This window comes from Gallus gallus, chromosome 6 (genome assembly GCF_016699485.2).
Source record: "Gallus gallus isolate bGalGal1 chromosome 6, bGalGal1.mat.broiler.GRCg7b, whole genome shotgun sequence".
NCBI lineage: Eukaryota > Metazoa > Chordata > Aves > Galliformes > Phasianidae > Gallus > Gallus gallus.
In genome coordinates, this window is record NC_052537.1 from 20,835,402 (window position 1) to 20,857,848 (window position 22,447).

A 22,447-nucleotide genomic window follows, 5' to 3' on the forward strand; every position below is an offset into this window, starting at 1 on the left:
ACTTTGTTACAGTCCTGCCACACACATTTCCTACAGCGAGCTTAAATGAACTGCTGCACTAGCAAGGGTGGTGCAGTGAATGTGCCATGTGAAAGGGCACAAGCAGAACGCCTTGCAGGTGTCCTACTCATGTGGGACAGACCTGTCCCCAGGTGCCATTGCACTGGAGAAGGAACATACTCTTGAAAATATTAGTAAATTCTTTTTTCCTGCGTAACTGAGCGGAAAGTTTCTATTGATCATTGCTGTGAATGCGAAAGGCTTAATAGCAGGAGTGACTGTAGCAGAGGGCTCTCTGTGTTATGGTAGTGCAGCTCTTTTCTTTTTTTTAAGCTCCTGAAGAGCTTTAGACTGGAGGCTGGCAGCACAGCAGGCAGTTCTTACCAGCCTGGTGGGAACTCATGGCTCAGAAGCACTGGGTCTGTACTGTGTGATATACTTGTTCAGAGAGAATATTATGGTTATTAATTACTGTTATCAGATGATTTATTATAATTTATTAGGCTGACAGTGCTAATGTTATGCTATAATCCTAAACATGAGAGACAAAATGTCTAATCACTGGTTTGCTGCCTTGAAACTCAGCTCTGTTATATATTTTCTTCCCTCTGTTAACAAATGCATACCAAGAACGTTTTCTGTGATGCTGCTTCTGGTGACCGTATTACTGTTCCAGTCATCCGTAAACACCTTATGAGCTGTTATTTTATGCATTCATTTAAGTTACTTCAGAAAACTGATAGTTCACTTTCTGATTTTTCATATTTTTATTTCCTGAAATCTAAATGGAACACTGGAAAGAATTTTCAGATTGACCACCATCTAGTCAGAGTCCGGGGAGTTTCTCCTGCTGAATCGGGTCTCTTCATTCAGTAAATCATAGAAAAGAAGTGTTTGAGTTGGAAGGGACCCTTAAAGATCATCCAGTGCAACTCCCCTGCAGAGACCTGGGACATCCACAGTTAGATTGTGTTGCTCAGAGTCCCCTCCAGCCTGACCTTGGTTGTCTCCAGGGATGGGGCACCCACCACCTCTCTGGGCAGCCTGTGCTGGTGCTTCATCACTTGCAGCGTAAGGAACTTCTTCCTTATGTCCAATCTGAGTCTCCCCTCTTTTAGTTTGAAGCCATTTTCCCTTGTCCTGTCACAACAGACCCTTCTAAATAGTCTCCCACTTCTTTCTTTTATTCTCTTCTTTCCTATATGTATTTCTTAATGTTTTCAGAAGTTTCAGTGTTGGGCAGTTATCCTATCATATAGATAGCACAGAAAAATACAGACTGTGGGTATAGGCTGGGTGTCATTCACTGGGTTTTCTAAAATGTCTTGAATGATTGGAGGCAAGAATGGATAAAAGATAACAAGCTCAGACTTGAATTACTAGAAATTTGTTAAAGCCAAATATGCTAGGAGAAAAATCTGTGCTCTTCGGTGTAATTTTAGACCAGTGCTTAAAACAAAAACTCTGAGGAATAGGCAGTACCTGGTGGTATCGCCTGCTGTGTGTCCCTGTGTACAGGGAAAGGGGGAGGATTCAGAAAAGTGACTTAGATTCTAACAACAAGATCAATGAAGAGTTTGGTGGTGGTTGTCACATAACTGTGGTGATGAAACCACTTCCAGGCACCAGCTGGGGCGCTGGGTGGATGGTTTCTCAGCCCTCCGGCTGAGGGAAAAAGCAGCTTATGGAGAGCAAAGGATTAATTTTTCAACATTGTTTTTACTGAGGAAAAAGTCAACTAATTGAAATACACTTAATGTGGTGTGTGTAGGTGCAGCATCTGAAATCCAACACGAGAGGCATGATTTTGGCAACAGCAAAGCAACAGATGCTTGTGACAACTGAGTAGTGAAACAGATTTCTCTTTTGCTACCGAGGTCAGCTGATTCTCACTGAAATTAAGGTTTAAATGGAATGTTAAGATATCATCTTAGTACCAGGAGGATATAAAAGTATATATATGCGGTTGAGGTATGACCTTGGCTTCTTTTACATTGATATTTTCAACTCAGCAAAACAAACGAGTGCATTTAGGAAGAAATAAAGGGAGGAGGAAGGAAGACTAATTTTGGAAAAGCATTATCTCCTCCAATACTTTGGAACCATTTTTTGCAACATGTAAAGACTAACAGAACTGTCAAAGGCTTCCGTGAAGTGGCCGTCATGAAAACATCCAAGTGGAAAAATGGGAAAGCTTACATAAATGTAAATCTGAGCATCTTTATGACTGTACTGTTTTTTTCTGTGTGAAGTGGCAGCTTAGACTTGAGATTGTGAACCATGTTTATTTTTGTGGTGGTTTCATTTCGGGTTTTCTTTTCTACTGCTTTGTTCATCATTCAGTGATGGAGCAGTGCTTTGTGGGAAGAGCTGAAGCTGGAAACCCTTCTGCAGAAGCTGCACGTCTGTGTGCATTTGAGAGCAGGAAAGATGATGGGTGAAACAGAGGCATTTCTCTCCAGGTTATGGGTAGAAGGGTGGAAAGAGGGGATTGGGAGGAAATCTCAGGTTTTATCTATTAGGATTTAGGTGATGGAGTTTACTTTGAGACTGTTGTTGTTGTTGTTGTTAAGGTTTGAATTGCAGCAATGTCACAAGACTTCATGTTTTCTCATGCCAAACAAGCAACACGTGATTTTTCAGTACCTTCTAGTTCCTGAAACAGGTATGTGTTGGGGCAGTGCTGCAACTTCTTTGAAAATGGCAATTGCAGAAAGATTGTGTATAATGCAAAGTAAAATGCGATATAAATGACACGATAAGCAAACAGATAAGCAATAGACAACAGAACACAACAATGGAACCAGTGTCAAGTATATGCATGTAGTTTAGTTAACTTCTAAAAAGTATTGCTTAGAAAACAAGATGAAACGTTGTCTCAGCATGGTGTTCGAGTACATCTAGTACTAGATATTAGGAAGAAATTCTTTACTGTGAGGGTGGTGAAACACTGGAACAGGTTGTCCAGCAAAGTTGTGGATGCCCCCTCCATGGAAGCACTCAAGGCCAGGCTGAACGGGGCTGTGAACAACCTGGTCTAGAGGGAGATGCCCCTGCCTACAGCAGGGGGTTAGAATGAAATGATCTTAAAGGTCTCTTCAAGCCCAAATCATTCTATGATCTTTACCATGGCCTGCTGCTCCCACTGACTGTCAGAAGGAAAAGGGAGCAGGAATAATTTGCCTTAGCAGAGAAGGCAGCTGGTGCACATCATAAAGCCTTGCAAGGTATACTGTGCTGGAGCTGGAAGACGTTTTGATTAGCATGTTTAGACACTGGCTAGTGAGTGTTCAGATATGGTATCTCTCAGGTTGGACAATTTTGACACCAAGGATATTTAAAGGCTATTTTTAGGTCATCTTGACATTAATGGTACAGTAAGTGGGGAGCTAGGCATGGAACTGAACTACTTTCAGGCAGGAAAATACCTCACATATGGTCAACACATAAAGGAGTATCTGTTGATCTGAGTTATGAAACGTGTGCTTGAGGAATAGCCCTGTGTAGATGTTCCTAAAACAGCATCTTCGCTACTTGTGATTTTTTTTGGTGTTTGGAAGTAACCCAGAAGCAGATAAAGTGCTGCTCACGTTCTACTTTGGAAAGCATCTCTTCTAAGGGATTGCGATGGTGTAAATATGAAAGAATTTTGTCTCTTAAATCCCGCTGAAATGAAACTTTGGCTTTTGGTAGTAATTTTAATACATCTCCTCGCACTTGAGCCTAACGGTATTAATTGAATCTTGCCTTATGCAACTCAGCTGCTTGTTCTCTTGCAAGAAAAACATCAATCAGAAATCACAGTCAATCAATGAGAAAAGTTCTTAGGGACAGAGATGTTGCTCATTTACTGCTCAGAGAGCTGTTTGGGCTGTAGTGAGGTTATTGTTCAGGAGCCTCCCCAATTTAGGAAAATAAAAATAGATATGATATTAATATTTATATATTATTGTTAAATCATCGACGGATGCAGCCAGAAGTGCTGTGCAGCATAATTTTCACAAGAAGCACCTTCAGCAATATGCCACTTAAAACGAGAATAAACAATTTATAGTACAGTATTCCTGAAGTTTGTTACAGACTTGAGCATTACATTTTGTTTACTACAACAGTTTGTACAGCTGTAGAATACCATAATGTGTATCATCTGCACATCAACAAAGACCATTATAAATTAGGTATGAACAAACTTTCTATAATTCTATGATTCTGGAGAGGTTTCACTTACAAAGAGCAATTCCAAACTGTCCATTTAGTAAGCTTTGGAAGTAAAGGCCAAACTGTTTTCTTCCTTAAGTCAATACCCATTTATTTCTTGGTACAATCTGACCTGTTAGTGAACCTTATTTAAAACATAACCACAAGAACTGATACAAAAAGCTTTTTCCATTCTTAGCACAAATATGATCAGCTACCAGGCATTGCTGCTGATTATTTTTAAGAGAATGTTGCTCAAATAATGCTTTCACTGCCTAATTTCTGCAACCCATTCTGTCATTTATGTTTTCATCATCATATCTATGAGTCCAAAAGTCTTGCTAGGGCAGACAGCTCTCAAATGCAGAGCAAACCTTGTGGGAAGGTAAACTTTCCCTTTCCACCGATTAGCAACTTTTATCATTAATAATGAGTCTGTGCACATACTAAAAAAATAAAAGTAAATGTTAAAGTCTCCAGTGAACAATAATTTCTTGCACCAGAGACAGGAGTGTGGAGGCAGTGAGGGGCTGCTCTTCAGGACTGTTTTATTGGTGTGCCAGGACATCCCAGGATGGCTCTGTTGTGGAACACTGTGGAGTGAGGTGAGATGCCTTGCAGCTCTAGAATGTGGTCGTCTTCTTCTGGAGAAGATAAAAAATGCTGCCACTCTTACAATATGACTTTCTGATTTGTGTAAAAAGGAAGAAATGTAGCAAGGAAAATCCTTGAACAAACTGATATTGACCATTTATTGACCATTTAGTTTCTGAATCCACGTGCAGTTCAAATATGATCACTGAGAAAATAAGCAAGGGGAATCAAACCAGCGAAAACAATGATCCATCTCTTTTAAGGAAATACTGGGTTTGTTCGGGATTGCTCAACAGGCGAGGCACTGAGTGTGCTGAATGACAGCTGTTAAATGTTGGATGGGTGTGTGATGTTAAAAGGTAGGTAATCATTAGGAAGAGCCTAGGTCCACATCATTAAATGCTGATTCCAGAGTTTGATACCTGAAGCTGTGCTCGGGGTCCTGCAAAACAGCAGGTGGATTTTCTAGGGGTTGAGCAGTCTTCTGACTCAACATAAGATGATGTTTTAACTGAGCAATTTTTAAAGCCTAAACACAGATTCTTTTGTATAAATCCAAACACACAGCTTTGAAACAATCCCAGAACTAAAACCAAACATAACTTTCAGACCTGTATAAACCTATATGATGTGAAACCATGAGAGGGGAAAAAAAAAAAAACAACAAAACCTCACTGTTTTTAGGAATGTAGGAATCTAAGAGTAAGTTTTCTATGTAAATTTTGTTATTACACAACTCTCAGTATCACAAGTTAGTTTGAATGAAGAGTTGGGGCAATCAGATGTGTGGGAAATATCTGCCTACTATAAATGATGGTAAGGGGTGAAGGTGGCAGTGGGAAGAGGTCAATACATGATTGCTGTGCGCTTTTGGAATGGGGTCCATACATGTGTCACTCCCTTGGGGTAAAAATGTTTCCCATCCTTCTGGTTTGAGATTTTTTGGGAGTACAGGCATACTTTATGTGGAGGCAGTGAGATGGCTCTGTGAGATGGCTCTGTGTGTGAAACATGCAGTTGCTTATCCCTCTGGAATGGGGTGATGGTGTCCCTCATGCCTGCTAAACCCTGTAAAGGCATTAATAGTCTCTAGAGACAGGTCTGCCCCACAGTCCAATTGCAAAGTGGCTGTCACATGACAACACTTGGGGCTGCTGCCTAGCATAGCCTGTGTTGGGGCAGTCACGGGCCTCTCCTCCGTGGGGAGCTCCTCTCTGTCCTCCTGCTGAGGACTCACCGCATGGGGCTCGGGCTGCACCCAGGCTGTGACAGTGGTGGGTGGTATGGCGGCAGTGGCTCCGTCCTTCTGGCAGGTGGTGTCCTGGTGGTAGGAGACCAGCTCATTGCTGAGATTGACTCTCTCCACTGCAGCCCTGGGGGTGCTGCAGCAGAGAGACTGGCAGCCCAGCAGGTTGCTGAAAGCCCGACGGAAGTCTGCATTGAAAGCGTAGATCACCGGGTTCACCGAGGAGTTGGCCCAGCCAAACCACACAAAGACATTGAAGGTGGTTTGGCCAATACAGGGTGACTGCCCGTTGCTGTCACTCTCGGGCTGACAGAAAGGTAGCAGGCAGTTGAGCAGGAAGAAGGGCAGCCAGCAGCAAACGAAGACTCCCATTATGATGGAGAGGGTCTGCAGCACCTTGGTCTCCTTGCGCAGGGAGCTCCGCAGAGTGGAGGCAGGCTCCTTGCTGTGGGCTGGCCACTGCCCACCTGCTCGTTCCAGGGTGGAGATGCGGCGGATCTGGGCCTGGGCAATGCGGTATATCCTGGTGTAGGTGACGATCATGATGGCCACAGGGATGTAGAAGCTGATGAGGGAGGAGGTGATGGCGTAGGTGTGGTTCAGGCTGACGTCGCAGCTGGAGCTGGGGTGCCTCCTGTCCTTGGCTTTGTGCCAGTGCAGCTGCACAGGGACAAAGGAGATGAGGATGGAGAGGGCCCAGGCCATGGCGATCATAGCGCAGGCCAGGCGCTGTGTCATCCGGCGCTCGTAGCGGAAGGGGCTGGCGATGGCCCAGTACCGGTCCAGGCTGATGATGCAGAGGTGGAGGATGGAGGCGGTGGAGCACATAATGTCAAAGGCCACCCAGGTGTCGCAAAAGCGGCTGCCAAAGAGCCAGAAGCCACCGGCTACCTCAGTGACCGCCTTCCAGGGCATCACCAGGATGGCCACGCAGAGGTCGGAGATGGCCAACGACAGCACAAACCAGTTGGTGACTTTAGTACGCAGGTGGCGGAAGCGCAGGACGGCCAGGCACACCAGAGCGTTGCCTGCCAGCGTGCCCAGCACCAGGGCGCCCAGCAGGCAGCCTGTCAGTGCCCGCAGTGCCCGCGGGCCGCCCGCCGTGCTCGCCATGAGGGGCACTCTGCTGCCGGGGGGACATCTCCGGCCGCGCTTCGGGCTACTCACCGCACCCTGCCATGCCCCGTGCTGCTCTCTGCCGGCGGCTGCGGGGCGGAGGCACCGGCTCGCTGCTTAGCATCGTCCCGGAGTGAGGCGGCTGTGGAGGTCGGGTGGATGGGCCCCGAGGGCTGCTCTGTGCTGGGCAGAGCCGCGGCTGCCTACCAGCAGAGCAGCAGTGCCCGCCAGAGCCTTCACAGCGCTCGGTGTGTTCCTGTGTGAGTGCCGGGGAGACTGCGATGAGATGTCTGGTTTCCTAAAGAGCAGGGTAATGCTTGGCATCTGCCTACACTGAGCGCTACCAACTCTGGGTGGATGCTGCGGATGCTGCCTTCTCACCACAATGTAGCAACTCTGTTTTGCTGTTTGCTCTTGAGTCAAGTAACCCAGAGTGCGAAAGCCTCAGACCTCTCCAGCATGGGTTTTTTCTTTTGGCTGAAGGCTGTCCGTGCATTTCCGCAGAAATTAGCACCCGAAAACTGCCTGTGGAGATTTCAGCCTAAGGTGTTTTCTGATGCATTTCAGTATTTCCATTTGCTTTTATAATGACATACGTGTTGTTATATAAATGTGTCTTGCATACATTTACAGCCTGCTTTAGAGAAGGTGTCCTAATGCAGCGAGAGAATAATCCTTTCTTTTTGAAGAATGTGTATGATAATCCGATCATAAAAAAGTATATACATGTTGGAATGTGAATAGCAAAGATCAGCTCATGTCATTACTTAGCACGTCAAGCAGGCACCTCTTTCTAGATGAGATTTTTGTTTTATTTTCTTATTTGCCTGCAACTAAAACTACTTCACCCACCAGTGTCAATGTAAACAATTGCCAAGCCAGGAACTGTCTGATTTCCATTGTACGGTGAAGATATTCCTGGTAGTTAAAATAGAGAGTGGAATATTTAACACAGATCTTGAATAGTAAGGCTGGCAGCTTACCCTGTAAAAATCAGCATGTTTGGGATAAGCAGGCTGCATTGTGTCAGCTCATAACAGATTGTTAGCATTTGGTTGTGGCTTTTAAGATCCGAGCTGCTTTGTGCCTTGGAGACCAGATTCTTCATAGTGCAGCACTGTGTGCTGTTCTTGCTGTGTCTCTGGGAGCTAAAATACATTCCTTGCTTATGTGTTTGTCTATAAGACAAACTCATTATTTAACAATTTAGAATTTTCTCTGGTAAAATATATGCTTTGTTAAAGTAATAGTTGCTGTCAAAATAACATAGGCTGTAAGATGCAAGCAGGCGGCACACCTTGGCTTATTTGGAACCATCTGTATTTCCACATACATGGATTTTGTCAGCATCTGCAAGCTGGAGGAAGTCTCTGGCTTTCATTCCAGTGCTAAAAACTAAACCTTTGTTTGTAAGAATTATATACGTTTGCTAATTTTATTCAATACGTTTGTTCTTCTTTAACAATCAGTGAAATGATCCTGAAGAATGGAGTCTGTTAAGAATGATAAACAAGACAGTAGATGAAATTAAGGCAGAAAGATACCAAAAATGAAAGAGCAATGCTTTTGTATGTTCAGCAGTGCTGCTACATGACTCTGTAGCAGAAGGTAGGCAGCATTATGGAAAAACCCGTTCTCAGTGTCTCTGTATATCTCCAGTTTAGCACTCATTAAAAAGGAAAGTGAATGTGCTCATACTGTTTTGTGCGCATATGTTTTTATGCGAGTGCCCTACCTTGAATTTTTGAGACTGCTGGCTGAAGTCAAATCTAGCTGAGAAGCAGAGCCCTAAAAAATTAAGTTCCTAGAGATGTAATTGAAGTAGGAATCTAGGTAGAAGCGAGAGCCTCTACTGATAGTCTTACTGGTAGAAATATGTTTTGTGGACACAACCCTTATTAAGCATAACTGAGACCACAGGAAGTGAGATGTTATTAATGCCCTGATGCTAGAGAAAGTATTGATAATCGCATTCATCTTCCTAGATACCAGGATGCAAGATGCAAATGCTTAAGAAACCATACAGTGAGTCAGAGGCAATGACAGGAATAGAAACACTGCCCGACTCATCTTTCTATATTGGGCATAGCAGAGTGAAGAGTAAGCTTATCACAGAGGGAGGAAAGAGAGATGGAGAAAAGCACAACACAATGTGAAAATCAGTGAGTTGACAATGTTGCAGACTTTGTTTTTAAGACATGTGGATGTTCCATGCATTAAGCTAAACCAGGATAAAATAGGAAGGGTCTGAGAACAATGCTGTAGAAGATGCCACTAGGCTGGGTGAAATAGTCTCTTGTGACTCCAGAATACTTGCAAGCTCATTCTTGAAGAAGGAAACTTTCCCAGAAAATATATGTAAAACATATTGCAATGTATATAAATGCATGTAATCCCTTCACACTGTACATTTTTAAAATGCCATCATTGTACTGAAAAACTGATCAGTGAAACCTTTGTCAGAAACCCTAACTGGTTTCCTTCTCCTTCCCTTCTGCTTCTTTCACTTCTCCCTCATAAAGCTATCTCATCCAAGACTCAGTGCTCACATATTTATAGCACATATTATGGTTAGCTAGAGATCTGATTCAGAACTTCAAATTAAGCCTTTGATAGTGTACTATTATCACATTCAGAGCTCAAGCCTCTGTAGGTCCCTACTGCACCGGCTGGCAAGGTAACTACAACAGGTCAAAGCTCCATCATCAGGCAGCCCATGACCCTTCAGCCCAAGGATGTGCCTCCTGGGTGGGCACACAGCCCTTGCATGCTGTGCCACTGTGTTCCTGCCTGCTAGCATCACTCTGCACTGAGGCCCAGCTGGAGGGCACATAGCTCTATGAGATCCAAAAGACAATGACTGCACACTGCAGGCCATGCTCATCCAGTGCCAGTCGTTACCACTTTGTCAAATGGATTTAATGCCAACAGTGGTCAATCAGCTAGTTCTTTTACTTCTGATACTTTGTCCCGGTGAGGGAGAACTTTTATAACCAGGTGTATGAAGTGATATTGTTTAGTGGAATGTGATTACACCGTGTAAAGATGTATTGAGGTGTTGGTAAAATGATGCTCTGAAGAAGTGGTCCTCCTTACCGTCTGAATGACAGCATTTGAATTGCACTAAACTGGGTTTTGTGACTACCTTCGCAACTACTGCTTGTGAGTGACTTTAAAGGCCTTGAAAGAAAATATCATTTAGAACTGAAGGTAAAAACAAAACATCTGAAACAGGTATGATTATCTATCTCTCTACCTATTTATTTTGCTCTGTATAGCTAAAGAATATATCCAGTTTTGCACAAGTGTGTGCTTAAATACCTGTGTATGTGTGCTATCATCTTGGCTCTAGGTAATTTATTCTTGCTTTCAGTGCTGTGTGAATTTCATTAACCTGATAATATACTGAGACTGCTAATCCATTTGTACAAAGAAGCCAACATTTACTGTTGAAATTAAATAGCATTTTTATAACAGAGATATGGCTTACCTGCATAATAGAATTGGAATTCACTGAATAATTCATTGTTTCAGAAGCTGTCTAGACAAGTCAAAGAAAGAATAACTGTCAGCAGCAAAGTATCAAAAGCATGCTGAGTCTGTTCGTGGTCAATAGAAATAGTTTGAATTTGTGATGTCCAATACAGTGTCCATAATTGCTCTTCACATTGTTTGAAGTTAATATGGCTCTTAAAGTGATTTCAATGAGAGCTGTTTAATAATCAGTTCTTGAATTCAGACCAACAAGCAGGAGAACAATAATTACAGGCAAGTTGTTCTTCTATTTGCTGGAGTCACAGTGCAATGGGCGCTGAGCAGTGAAGACACAACCTCTTGCACGTTTGGACCACTGAGCAGTTCAGTAGGTATCCTTGAGAGATAAGGGGAAGTTTCTTAATATTTTTATTAATCTTTTTTTGGAGGAATAATATTTTAAAAGTTTCAGTGTTAAAGCAAAAGCACCATCACTACTTCTTTATTGCTGTTTTCACAAAACCAAGGCAGTATTTTTTATCAGCTCAACTAAAGGTGGTGTTTCTTTGCAGAGGCTTTGCTGATCAGGTTCTTTCATTCCAGGCTAAGGTGTTTTCGTATACTGTAGTTGACAAATTCTCTAGATGCGGAGTCTCTGTCTTCTCTGTGTATCTGGTTTATGTCATCTAAACAGAACAGTTCTGTCTCCTAATGCATGGATCATTGAGGTTTTGTCTCCAGTGAACTGTGGGTGTGCACTGCAGCATGTCCCACCATCTCCACCCAGATCAGGAGATTTACAGGAGCACAGCCTGGCTCCCTTTCTGCTCTTGCCCTGAGTTTCGTTCCCACAGATGCCCGCGTGCCCAGGAAGGCAACCAGGTCAGCACACACAGGGGTTTCTAATGGATGGGTCAGAACATTTCTACATAAACACAAGAATATCTGGAGCTAAATGTTCAGATGTTTTTGGAGTTTGCTCAATGCAGAGATCACAGATGTTGTTTGGGGCATGGCATGGGCTTCTAGCTGATACTGAGGCATTTGGTTGAGACTCTAGTGAGCTGTCCTTTTCAATCTAGATGTCTTGTGTAAATCCCTCTCATTGGAAATGCCTGGAGACATCACTGTAGAGTAGTAATGTAAATATAGGTGCAATATTTTTACCCTCCAGCTCTGACACAAAACTTTCATGTTTTTGCTAAGTGTACATCCAGCTATCCAGAGATTCACCTCTGTTTGAACGTCTCTGTTGTTTCCTTAAGCAATAGTTAGCACTGCTGTAATGGTTCTGCCTCCTTCACTGTTCCTTTATTTGAGCAATTTTGTTAATGCTGTCACTTTATGGAAGTCTACCTTTTCACATAATTAATGGGTTAGCACATGACTACTGTAAATAATAGATACTGTTAATAACAAGAGTTCAAAAGATGTTTAAATGATTAACTTATCAAGATAATTGGTAGATTAAAAAACCTTAAAACTATGAAAATCATTACGTGAGGAGGCTGAAGCAGTGTAGGAGGTCCGATCAACTATCACTTCAATTGCAGCTTTAATATGAATGAACATGAAAGAAAACAACTAATTCAAAGGGCTTACTTTTCAAAGGAACATCCCTTAACTGTACATTTTAACAGAGCTATCTTGCTTCAATTGCTTCTATTTAATCTTTTCTGTTAGCAGTAAATATACAAAAAGAATTATATTATTTCTAGACACTTTCCTTCAGAAAAGATCATAAATCTTTATTGTGATTGAACAAATGAGTTCAGCATTGTGCCAAGAAACAAGTGAATGCTTATTACTAAACAGAGAGATCATGTTCATATTCCAAAACAGATGAGGCTAAAAGAATTTGTTTCAGTCTGCCGGGTAAAGGCTCAGCTCGAAGGCAAAATCTGTCTTTGGTGGTATCTCTGTTCTGATCAGCTTCAGTAATTCAGCCCATTCCCCCAGTGAATTTCTGAACTAACGTCACTCTGATAATGATATCACGTAGTTTTCTTTTCTCAAGACATTTTTCCTTCCATCACTCTTGAGAACTGGCATAAGCAAGTCACTCTGGTTTTCTCCATCTGCTGTTCTTGGTGGCCCAGCTTTTATCAGCTCTCTAGCCCATCCCTCCCCAGCACAGCTGCAGTTAACTCCTCTCACCAACAAGCTCAGACGAGGAGCTGGTTGTCATGCATTGCCCCTGGCCTGCTGGCTCTAGCTTGCTTGGGAGGGTTGGCAGTGACTGAGTGCTGGTATTTCCCACTCAGCACCTTCCAAGGCACTTTTGGATGGTGCAAATATTCCACATTAAATAAAGAAGATAACTCAGGCAGAAATGAAAGACTCAGTATAACATTTAGGTACCGTCCAAAAACCCAGAAGCTTTGATGCCCCAGCAGCACTCCTGACTTTCTGATGTCTGGCAGGCAGGGAGCACTGCTGTGAGGCAGAGCAGCCTGCGAGGCTACCTGGAGTAGCATTCAGTTGAGTTGGCTTCTGACACAGCCCATCATTTAGGAGGCAGAAAGATGATTTTAGTGCCATCTTTGCCCTCTCACATCTGAGCTCTATTTTTAAGTTCCACTGCATGAAAACCAGAACTTGAACAAGACAACACATCCAGCTGCTCGAGTACTTTGCGACAACAGCTGCCCTTTTTCAGGGAGGCAGAGCAGAGTAAAGAGCTTTTTGATCCTGCTTTATAAACAGAAATGTAAAATACACTACATTACTATAGCAATCGCTACCTTTGTTATTCTAACCAGCACTTAGTCTTGATTACAGTAATCATGATAACAACTGAAAAACTCTATAATAAAGTGTTGCTTGTTTCAAAGTGTTATGTCCACATTCTCTAGGACACAAACATTTCGTCTACTGTCATTGCATTTATAAAGCCAGTTTTAAAATGAAGAAAAGCAGTCTATCATATGATTCCAATAGAGGGCACATGCAGCACTTTTCAGGATGGAAAATTTCTGATAACTGCTTGTACAAACTGATGTGGCGGAGTTATTGCCAAATCATATTCAGATTCCTTTAGGAATTAATAATTTGTGTTCCACTTCAGACAAAAGGGTTGGTTAGCAATGTGTCTCCTTGGTTTGTTTTACAAGATGCAAATTTCAATTTTTCAGAAGACAAATGTGTTTTTCTTACTTTGTTTTGTGTAAATAGTTTTTGGACGGAAGATGCATGATGTTTTCAGAGGCTAGACTGAAAATGGATTTTCTGTCTATATAGGATAGTGCTCAGCATTAAGAAGTGCAATTTAATCTGTACTTAAAGTTATTTGACTTTTAAGAAATTCAGACAGCCACAGCATTGATTTTTGCTTTGTTTTACACTCGCTCATTTTAGAGATTTAGTGACACAATGCTTGCCAGCAACCTGGAAGGCTTTCTAGCTCCCAGTAGATGTGACACACAATAGCTACTGAATTTTAGTTTCTCACAAGGACCATTTCAAGCTCTAGCTCTTAAAAGTTTGCTTGCAGCTACTATTGGAACTGTTCGGATGACATGGTCAGGCAAAACAGAGGTGCTATTTTTTTCTGTCCTGAAGTGATCCTTGAGCCGCTTGGTGCTTGGTGCTGGGATAAGCTAGGTTCATGGAGTAACAACAATTAGGTGCACAGTGTGTAAGCAAGACAGAAGTTATGCCAGAAAACAGATAAAAGCCGTTTTGAAGGTTTCACAACCCTGCATTCATTCTTCTTTCCTTGAAGATCCCACATCCCTCCAACCTAGCCAACTTGTATTCAGAAAGATCTTGAGGTTCTTCCTAGATACTCCTTTGACAGCACAAACTTTCTATTATCTAAGCTGGGTTATTATCTCACATTGTCAAGCAACGCTAAGCCTAACTTCCTGTAAGCTCGTGGCTGGACTGCACGTAGCTTTTAAAGTGACTGGGCCTTGTGCTTGAGGACACTTACAGATATGTGAACACTTACAGAAGTGAGCACAACAAATCGGGCCTCACAGCCTGCTCTGGCTGTCTCAGAAATTGATTCAGATTCAAGTTCCTGTTCTTTATCTTCAGGGCTTCTCTGGACTTGAAGCTTGTAAAGACCAGATGAAGAGTTCACAGTAAAGATGATGTTTAATAACTATTTGGGAACTCTCTACGCTCAGATAAAGTTGATCCCGCAGGGGTCACTTGATGCAGTGTTAGCCCCAGCAGTTCTAGCCACTGCTCTGCTCTCTTCTCTAGCAAAAGTGGAACACATTTGTGTTCAGATACAAAACAACCAAAAATCCTTATGTGTAGTATGTGCTTCTTTCCCTTTGGCAGAAAATGACAAGCATTTGTTGCACTGGATACATCTTGATGGTGTTACATGAGTTCTAGTTCTACTGGGAACCATGTCCCTTTCAGCCCTTCTTTAACTTTCCATCTGTGCGCACACTTGCATGGAGAAGGTGGGGAGTGTGATGTATAATTAGCTCTTGACATCAAGTTGGGATAAAATGAGTTATATCCTTGGAACTGAGAAATAAGAAGTGTTCCTCAGTTCTGCAGTTTGGTCCTAGCCATTACCTAATGGCTGTACTTAGAGCTGTTACTGTAATCCAGCAGTGCTGGATTGCAATACTGTAGTGAGGAACATAGCATAAAAACCTGCACAGATTAACTCAGCAGCACAAGCTTTCAGTGTGATCTGGAAAATAGCTCAGGGTATGCACAGGATGCAATGCTGGATAACCAATAGGTGTCATGTCTGCATACTAAATATATGTCTCTTCTTTTTTCCCCCTCATTTCTCATTCCTATCCATCCATGGTGCCAAATGTTACGTGTTGGTTATAATAGATAGACAAACAGTTCTTAGTGAATATACTCAACAATTAGCCTTAAGAAATAATACACATTAAGAGTTTCTGCCCTTTTGCTTTGCGTGTGATTAACCCCAATTGTACCGTCTGTGTCTGGCTGCAGCATTTCCTAAGGGCCTGTCTGCCAGCTTTGCACAGCTTAAACACAGGGCAGAAAATTGAACCTTACCCCTTCCAGCCACTCCCTGTTACTCTGTTTGCCCAAGGTAAGGGAGGGCTGTTCTTTTAAGGATAAACTTCTGTTTACTACTATTCAGAACCTGGTTAAGCATTCACAAACGACTCTTTGTAGATTTGCTTCTGGCTGTTTATTTGCGTCTGCATCATCTGGCTTCGTGTGCTGCAAAACCAACAGAACTGCTAGGGCTGTAAAGTAGTATGGCAAGAAAATTAAGGCATTTTCCAGCCATATCCGTTCCTCAGTCTGATTCATTGCATTGCTACAAAAACAGCTGAGATGGTGTAACAGCAGGCAGGATTAAGAAGGTAGAATGCGTGACCAGGAGCTGGGGCGAAGGAAATTGGTGTTACACACCAACATTGCCACTGAACAATTGTTCACACCTTCTACTGTTCACTCTTATACACTCTGTGACAATGTTTTAACTTTCTGTGAAAAGTTTGAAGGCTTCCATGCTGGTTGAATCCTAACAAAAGATAATAAAATTAAACGAAACAATGTCATCTGCACGTAAGCTCAGTTCTGTTCTCGCTGAGTTCAGGAGGAAAGACTATTTCAAGCTCCATACCTTTCTTAATGGACTTCTGTTGCCACTAAATTTAGTGGATAGAATTTCTGGATGCTCAGGGCCTGATGCTCAGTCTCAGCAAATACAGCTATTCTGTGTATGCATATGTAACAACTGAACAACCGTAGGTTCAGAGCAGCATCAAATTGGATCAGCTAGGTTATTCCTGAAGAGTTAATATAAGCATAGCTTGTGAAGAAAAGGCCTTCATTTGAAGAATGCAAAGACAGAATCCTGTTTTCAGAGTCCCCAAAGTGTGTTACAATGCTAATTTCAAGGAAATACAAAGAAACAAGAAAAAAAAATCCAAGTTGACTTGGCAAAAACCAAAATAATCTGATTTTTTTTTTCTGCTTGTAGTTTATCATCCATTTCAGTGATTTTATTAGTATTAGTGATTCAGCAAGTAAATGGAATACAAGGCTGTGACAGGAATTTGTGATAATTCTGTAATCACCATGTGGGTGGACTAACAGCTTTTTATCAACTACATACTAGCTTTAGAAAAGTAAATAAAAATTGTATACAACTCTCATTGCATGTGACATTAAAAGCTGGCAGGAAAGTGCAAAGAAGAGTCCTTGCAGTTGAACAAGCTGTCATAAAATTATTTTCTGTTGTAGCCTGAGGACCAAGATAACATTTGAAACAGGGATATTGGGATGTCAGCAGTCTCTTGATGATGGTACTCAGTGGGTAACAGATTAAGTTTCTATGTAGGGATGTAATCTACACAGGGCAGTTTTGCAGTGGGCAGCATGGAGTTTACATGCATGGAAGAGTCTTTCAGTGCCTGGCAGTGGCTGGAAAGTCTTCAAGCCCATAGCAGAGCAATGGAAAATATAGTTTAACCCATTCCAGTGCTCAGGGAGGCTTTGACACTCTTTGAATCACAGAAAGCATAAGCATACACTAGCAAGGCACCACAGGTCGAATTGTCCAAGTATATAATGCTTTTGAGGGTAATTTAATTCTGGGACTGCAGCACAACTGGGAATGTTCTATGGAGAAGGCTGCAGTGTGTGGGAGCCTGCCAAACAGCATATCTCTGAATGTCTTAATTAATTGCTAGCTAGAGTCTGTGATGAGATCTTGTCCAGAAGGCATTGTATTAAAAGTGCAAACTGTTATTAGAGTGGAGAGTAAGGCTGTTCTTGCCAGGGCAGCATTTCCAAAGGAATAGAGCCTCTGGAGTGAACTGCCAAACAGCACAACCATATTGCAAATAGAAAACCATCTGAAATTTGGGGAGCCCACGGGTATGGTCCTTCCTATATATTGATCTGAGGAAGCCATTCCATCTCTTAACTACAGAGGTAATGAAACGGCACAGGGAAACCAACAGATGCATATTGGTTATGTGTGTAACTTCATTGGTTAACAAAAATCTGACGCCTAGCTACATTGTTCTTCTGAAAATAATAATGCAGTGATAGACATTGGTTTAGTTTTTGTAGTTTGTTCCTCAATAAATATCCCAGTATTTTCTCAGTATTGCCAGTAGCATCGTGTAAGTCTTTTTCTGCAAGGACCATACACCAAAGCATGCAGAATTCATAACCATGTATTTTTAGCACCACTCCTAGTATACCATGTTATAAACTTCTGCAGGATTGGATCCTTTGCCTATGTTCCCAGCCTCCTTGAAAACAGTTGCTTGGCTTATATTGTTGCAGGATATTCCTTACGCTGTAGACTTGGGAGTAAAAAATTGTCTGTATTACTATTATTCATAATTGAATGAAGCAATCTGAATAAACTGATCAAAATGGAAACCAGAATTAAAACTACTTACCTAGAACTGTGTTAATTATATCAGAGAGATGTGACATTTCCTAAGTGTTCCTAAGACATTTGAAAGGGTGCAGTGATAGACAGGAGCTGTTCCTAACATGGAACTGTAGTGAAAGGTCAGCTGTCAAAAACAGACAAGGATGCAGACGTCTAGTTCTCTGCTGCCCGTGTATTTACCAGCCCTGAAGGCATCAGGACTGGGTCACTGCAGTACACCACAAATCTTTGGAACAAGGGGGAGGGTTTCAGTTTGTGCAATCCCCTGAGTAAGGAGTATTGAGGAGCCTGGCTTGTTTCTTATCTGATACTTCAATTGTAAACTCTTTGGAGCAAAGTCTACCTGCATCACTTATTTTACAGTCTCACCCAGTGGAGATTTGCCTATATGGATCTTCTATGTGTGTTTTGCGACATAATTAAACCACTGATGATTGCTTCTTTTCTCTTTCAGTGACTAAAAGTGAAAACAAATTGAACCAAGTTCATTGGTTGCTTAGCTCTTATCTCATATGCATTCTCTTGCTACCTCCCCACAAATGGCATCGCACTCAGAGCTAAGGTAGAAAAGATGTTCTTTTTGTGATCCAAAACACCTGGAGTATCTTTTCCATGGTTGAGATATTTTATAAATTGAGCTCCCGCAGAAGGGTTCTTAGCACAGGAAAACCAATTCAGCTTCACATTTATGTGGCATTATTTCTCTACAGACTTCTATTTGGTAAAGTTTCCTCCTTCATAATGGTCACCTTAGAGAGCCAGGAGCACAAAGGATTTTATTACAAGCAAATTGCCCTCGTCAGTCTGAGAACAATGTCGAGATAAGCAGCTATTTCCTTTTCACTGACAAATTATGCTGTTTCTTGTCTAAAACACTGGATACTGAGGGGTTGAAGTATAGAATAAACAATGTAATTTTTAATAGTACCAGGTAACAGCACATTGTGGTGGGGTTAGAGTAGTATCTCATGTCACGATTTCTTCAATGTCAGTAAGGACAGGAGGTTCGCACTCTGACCCATCATTTTTAGCTTATAGCCATAGAATAATCTCTTTCAGTTGTAATGATCCACCTCTTTGGGGGTCTTGCCCTAAAATGAATCCGAGAAATGATCTAGATTTTTGATTTTCTGAGCCAGATGTTTTCACAGATCTGTAATAATCGTAACACGGAACTGTCGCTGCCGCCGGTGGCCTCGCCACCCCCTTAGAGCTCCCGTAAGCGCCCCGCACTGCCGGTGTCCCCGCTGCAGTTATCCTATCCCTGGCTTTGTTATCCTTGTTCTTCCCACAAAAAAGGGTTATCTGCCGAAGACCCCGGCGAGTCCCCGTTCCAACCCCAGGTATCCCCGCGCCGTTACGCTTTGCTGCGCAGGGAGCTGCTGAGCTCCGCGCACGGCTCCCGGGGCAGAGCGGGAAAGGCCGGCAGCGGGCGAGGCCTGGCCGGGCGGGGAGGGGCCGCCGGCTGCCTCCGTGGCAGAGCTGCGCGGCACGCCGGGGAGTACGGTAGTCGCTGCCTGCGAGGAGAGGCGCTTTTCGCGGCAATACGGTAACGTGAGGGCGAGGCAGGTCCCGTCTCGCTGGCAGCTCTATGGTCCCGGATGCGGCCGCGACGGGGGAGGGCGCTCTCCGTGCGTTCCCTCTCTATGGTGCCTCTCTGAGGGGCGGGCCCCGCGCCTGCGCGAGGCGGGCTCGCTGCCCCCCCGCCGAGGCCGCGGTCCCGGGCGCAGAGCGGCGGCTGTCAGCGGTCGCGGCGCCGCCGGTGCTGAGGAGCGCGCCCCGCCCCGCCCCCCTCGGCCTCCGCCGCGCCGCGGGGGGGCTGCGCCGCCGGCACCTGCGGGGCTCCGCGGCGGCAAATGGTGGGGCCGGACGATGGCGGAGCTCCGGGCGGCGCGGCCGTGCTTCCCGCGGGCCGGCAGGAGGCGGCGGCGGAGGAGGAGGCGGAGGAGGAGGACGGGGAGCGGGATGGGAGCCGGGGCCTGAGCCGCGGGAGCGGCGGGCCGGCGGCGGGGCAGGAGCGGCTGCTGCAGCGGTACCTGGCGGCGCTGGGCCCGGCGGCGGGCGGGCGGCGCTGCCCCGAGAAGGCCGCCAACGGGGCCGCCTGCGCCGTGGGGCCCCGCGGGAGGATGACCAACGGGGACGCCGGCTTCCTGCTGCCGGGCGGGCCGCCGCCTCGGGAGGAGGACGAGGAGGAGGAAGCGAAGCTGCACAACGGGGGCTTCCTCCTCTGCCCGCCCGGCCCGGGGGTCGGCACCGCCGCGGGCACGGCGTTGGAGGAGCCGCTGCGAAGCTGCTGCCTGCGGGGCGAGGCGGGAGGCAGCCCCCCGAGCGGCCCCGCCGCTCCCCCCGCCTTCACGGACGTGAGCCTGAACTCCCGCAACACGTACGAAGTGAGCCGCCGCCGCAGCGCCCCGGAGCACCTGCCTCCCGCCCCGGAGCCGCCGCAAGAGCCGGTCGAGAGGGCCCGGCGGGCGGGCATCGTCGGTGCCGGGAGCAGCTTGGCCGAGTTCTTCAGCAGGTACGGCCGGGATTGCCGCCCCGGACCGCCTCCGGTCCCTGGGCCGCGGCTCAGCCCCGCAGGGGCCGCGCGTGGGGTGCGACGGTAAAGGTGCTGCCACCGCTACGGAGCCGGTGTGCTTACACTGGAGCCTGCCGTGTGCACCGGAGCGCTGTGCTGTCTGGGTGAACCCAGTGGTGCTGGTGATTAAACTGGTGGGAAATGAGGCAAAACTCTTTCAGTCACGGCCCTTGGTCGTGCCGTGCAGGAGGTGTATCCTGGCTGTGCTAATTTACAGCATGCTCTGTTTGACTTGTCCTTAAAGATGGGGGTTAGTATTTGCTGGTTTCTGTTAGTTCTTTTGCTCTCCAAACCCTGGGACTTCATTTGTTGTGTGATAGTTGCTCTGGCAGTACAAAGGGTTGTCAGAAAGGAGAATAAGATTAAATTTACTAACTGAAAAGAGTTGATGTGGAAGGGCAGCGGTTATCAAAGCATGATCCCAAACAGAAATGGGCCTCTTTTGCCTGCCATCACAAAAGGGAGGAGGTGGGCTCAGGACTGAGCACAGTGGTGTGAGCACAGCTCTGATGCCTCTGCTTTGTGCCAAGCATATGGGTGTCCTGTTCCCACTGCTTCCTGTGGGCGTTTTTTCCCCCCCATCCCTTTTTTTCCCAACTTTCTGTGCACTGCAGTATATTGCCTTCCCTTTGCCTCCTTGTTGCTTTTGCTGCTGAGCAATGGTTTAATGAGCTTCTGGAGAACTTTGGCTCCTAGAAAAGGCAGGACTTGGCATGCCATGGAAGTTGTCAGCTGACAGGGACACTTTCAGTTTTCAGTGTAATACTTGGAAAAACTTAATTGCATCTGTTATGGCAGAAGCCAGAGTAGTGACACTGTGGTGAAGAATGGGTTTGCAGGGAGCTGTTTCATAGCCTCTTGCTGGCCCCACTGGCTGTGCCGGCTGAGCTGTGCTGGCCTCGGGGACTGCCTCCAGCTCTGCATTTGTGTTGGTGAAAGTGCTGTACTTAGAGCTGATCACATCTGGTCAGCCACAGTGAGATTCATTAATGAAGTCCGGTTCTAATTTTTTTTTTCTTACTAGTTTTTTTTTAAAAACCCAAGCTTCTCGTACTTAATGCTCTTGTGTGCAGAATAACATGAGTTTTTGTTCTCGATTGCTTAGAAAAGTGGTAATAAAACTTTATTTTCATAACTTATGGAGGCAATCAGTTCTGTCCTACTTCCGATCTTTTAAAAGCCTGGACTTCTCACTTTCTTAAAGTGCTTGGGTTTGTTCGAAACCAATGGTTGCCACTGTGAGTGGGTTTTTGTCCAGTTCTTCACAAAGAGAACTTTGCCTGAACTCTCAGCCATAGGGACTGCAGTTATTGGAAATCGCTCTGTGATTGAATGCTCACCTCTTGTGAACCTTCCCCACAGGTGATTGCTGAATGTTTAAATCGGCACAGAGTCATAAATGGTGTTGTTCTCCTGAACTTTAGATTGTGCTGTGTGGCAGTGTCCTGTGAAGAGTCTTTGTTAAGAGGGCAGCTCGCTTCTGCTTTGTCAGGACACAAACATTTTTCTCATCATTGGAGAAAACGAGTGGGCTGTGCTAAACGCAGGAGTGTCTTGTATAGGATGCTTCATGCTTGTAATGCTCTTTGTCTAGTTCACAAGCTGTCTGAAATTCAATAGCTCCTATTTTTTCCCAATAACTGTAATTATATGGCCCTTTCTTTTAAAAGGTGGGCCTTTCTTGCTGCCATTTGGTTAAGAACTGGGAGAAGGCAAGGAGGAAGTCTGTGAAAGCTCTGTGTTGTAACTGCCTGACCAGATGAACTCCCTCGCCATGGCAGATCTGGGTTAGGAGGCCGCAATCTCCAGCTGCTTATTTCCATCTCCTTAGCTATCAGCCTGGCCCGCTCTGCAGCTCGCTGAAATG

At 44.6% G+C, this 22,447-nt stretch overlaps 2 protein-coding genes across 4 annotated transcripts in view; one reads left to right on the forward strand and one right to left on the reverse strand.

Annotated features, from left to right (window-relative positions):
• Positions 1-5,780: 5,780 nt before the first annotated feature.
• On the reverse strand, positions 5,781-7,158 carry DD1CR (dopamine D1C receptor). Its single transcript, NM_001142671.2, has one exon. It carries the CDS (start codon positions 7,148-7,150, stop codon positions 5,813-5,815), a length of 1,338 nt encoding a protein of 445 aa, NP_001136143.2. The 5' UTR covers positions 7,151-7,158; the 3' UTR covers positions 5,781-5,812.
• Positions 7,159-19,710: 12,552 nt separating this feature from the next.
• TBC1D12 (TBC1 domain family member 12) overlaps positions 19,711-22,447 on the forward strand; it is a 36,278-nt gene continuing 33,541 nt past the window's right edge. For all 3 annotated transcript variants that reach the window (XM_015288861.4, XM_040703076.2, XM_015288862.4), the window contains exon 1: positions 19,711-20,520. In XM_015288861.4, coding sequence (XP_015144347.3) covers positions 19,859-20,520 — 662 coding nt within the window. In that variant the 5' untranslated portion in view covers positions 19,711-19,858. The remainder of the gene's footprint in view (positions 20,521-22,447) is intronic.

What these genes read in the sequence shown, in the direction of transcription:
- DD1CR (NM_001142671.2), bottom strand. Translation starts at nt 7,150, where the DNA reads ATGGCGAGCACGGCGGGCGGCCCGCGGGCACTGCGGGCACTGACAGGC.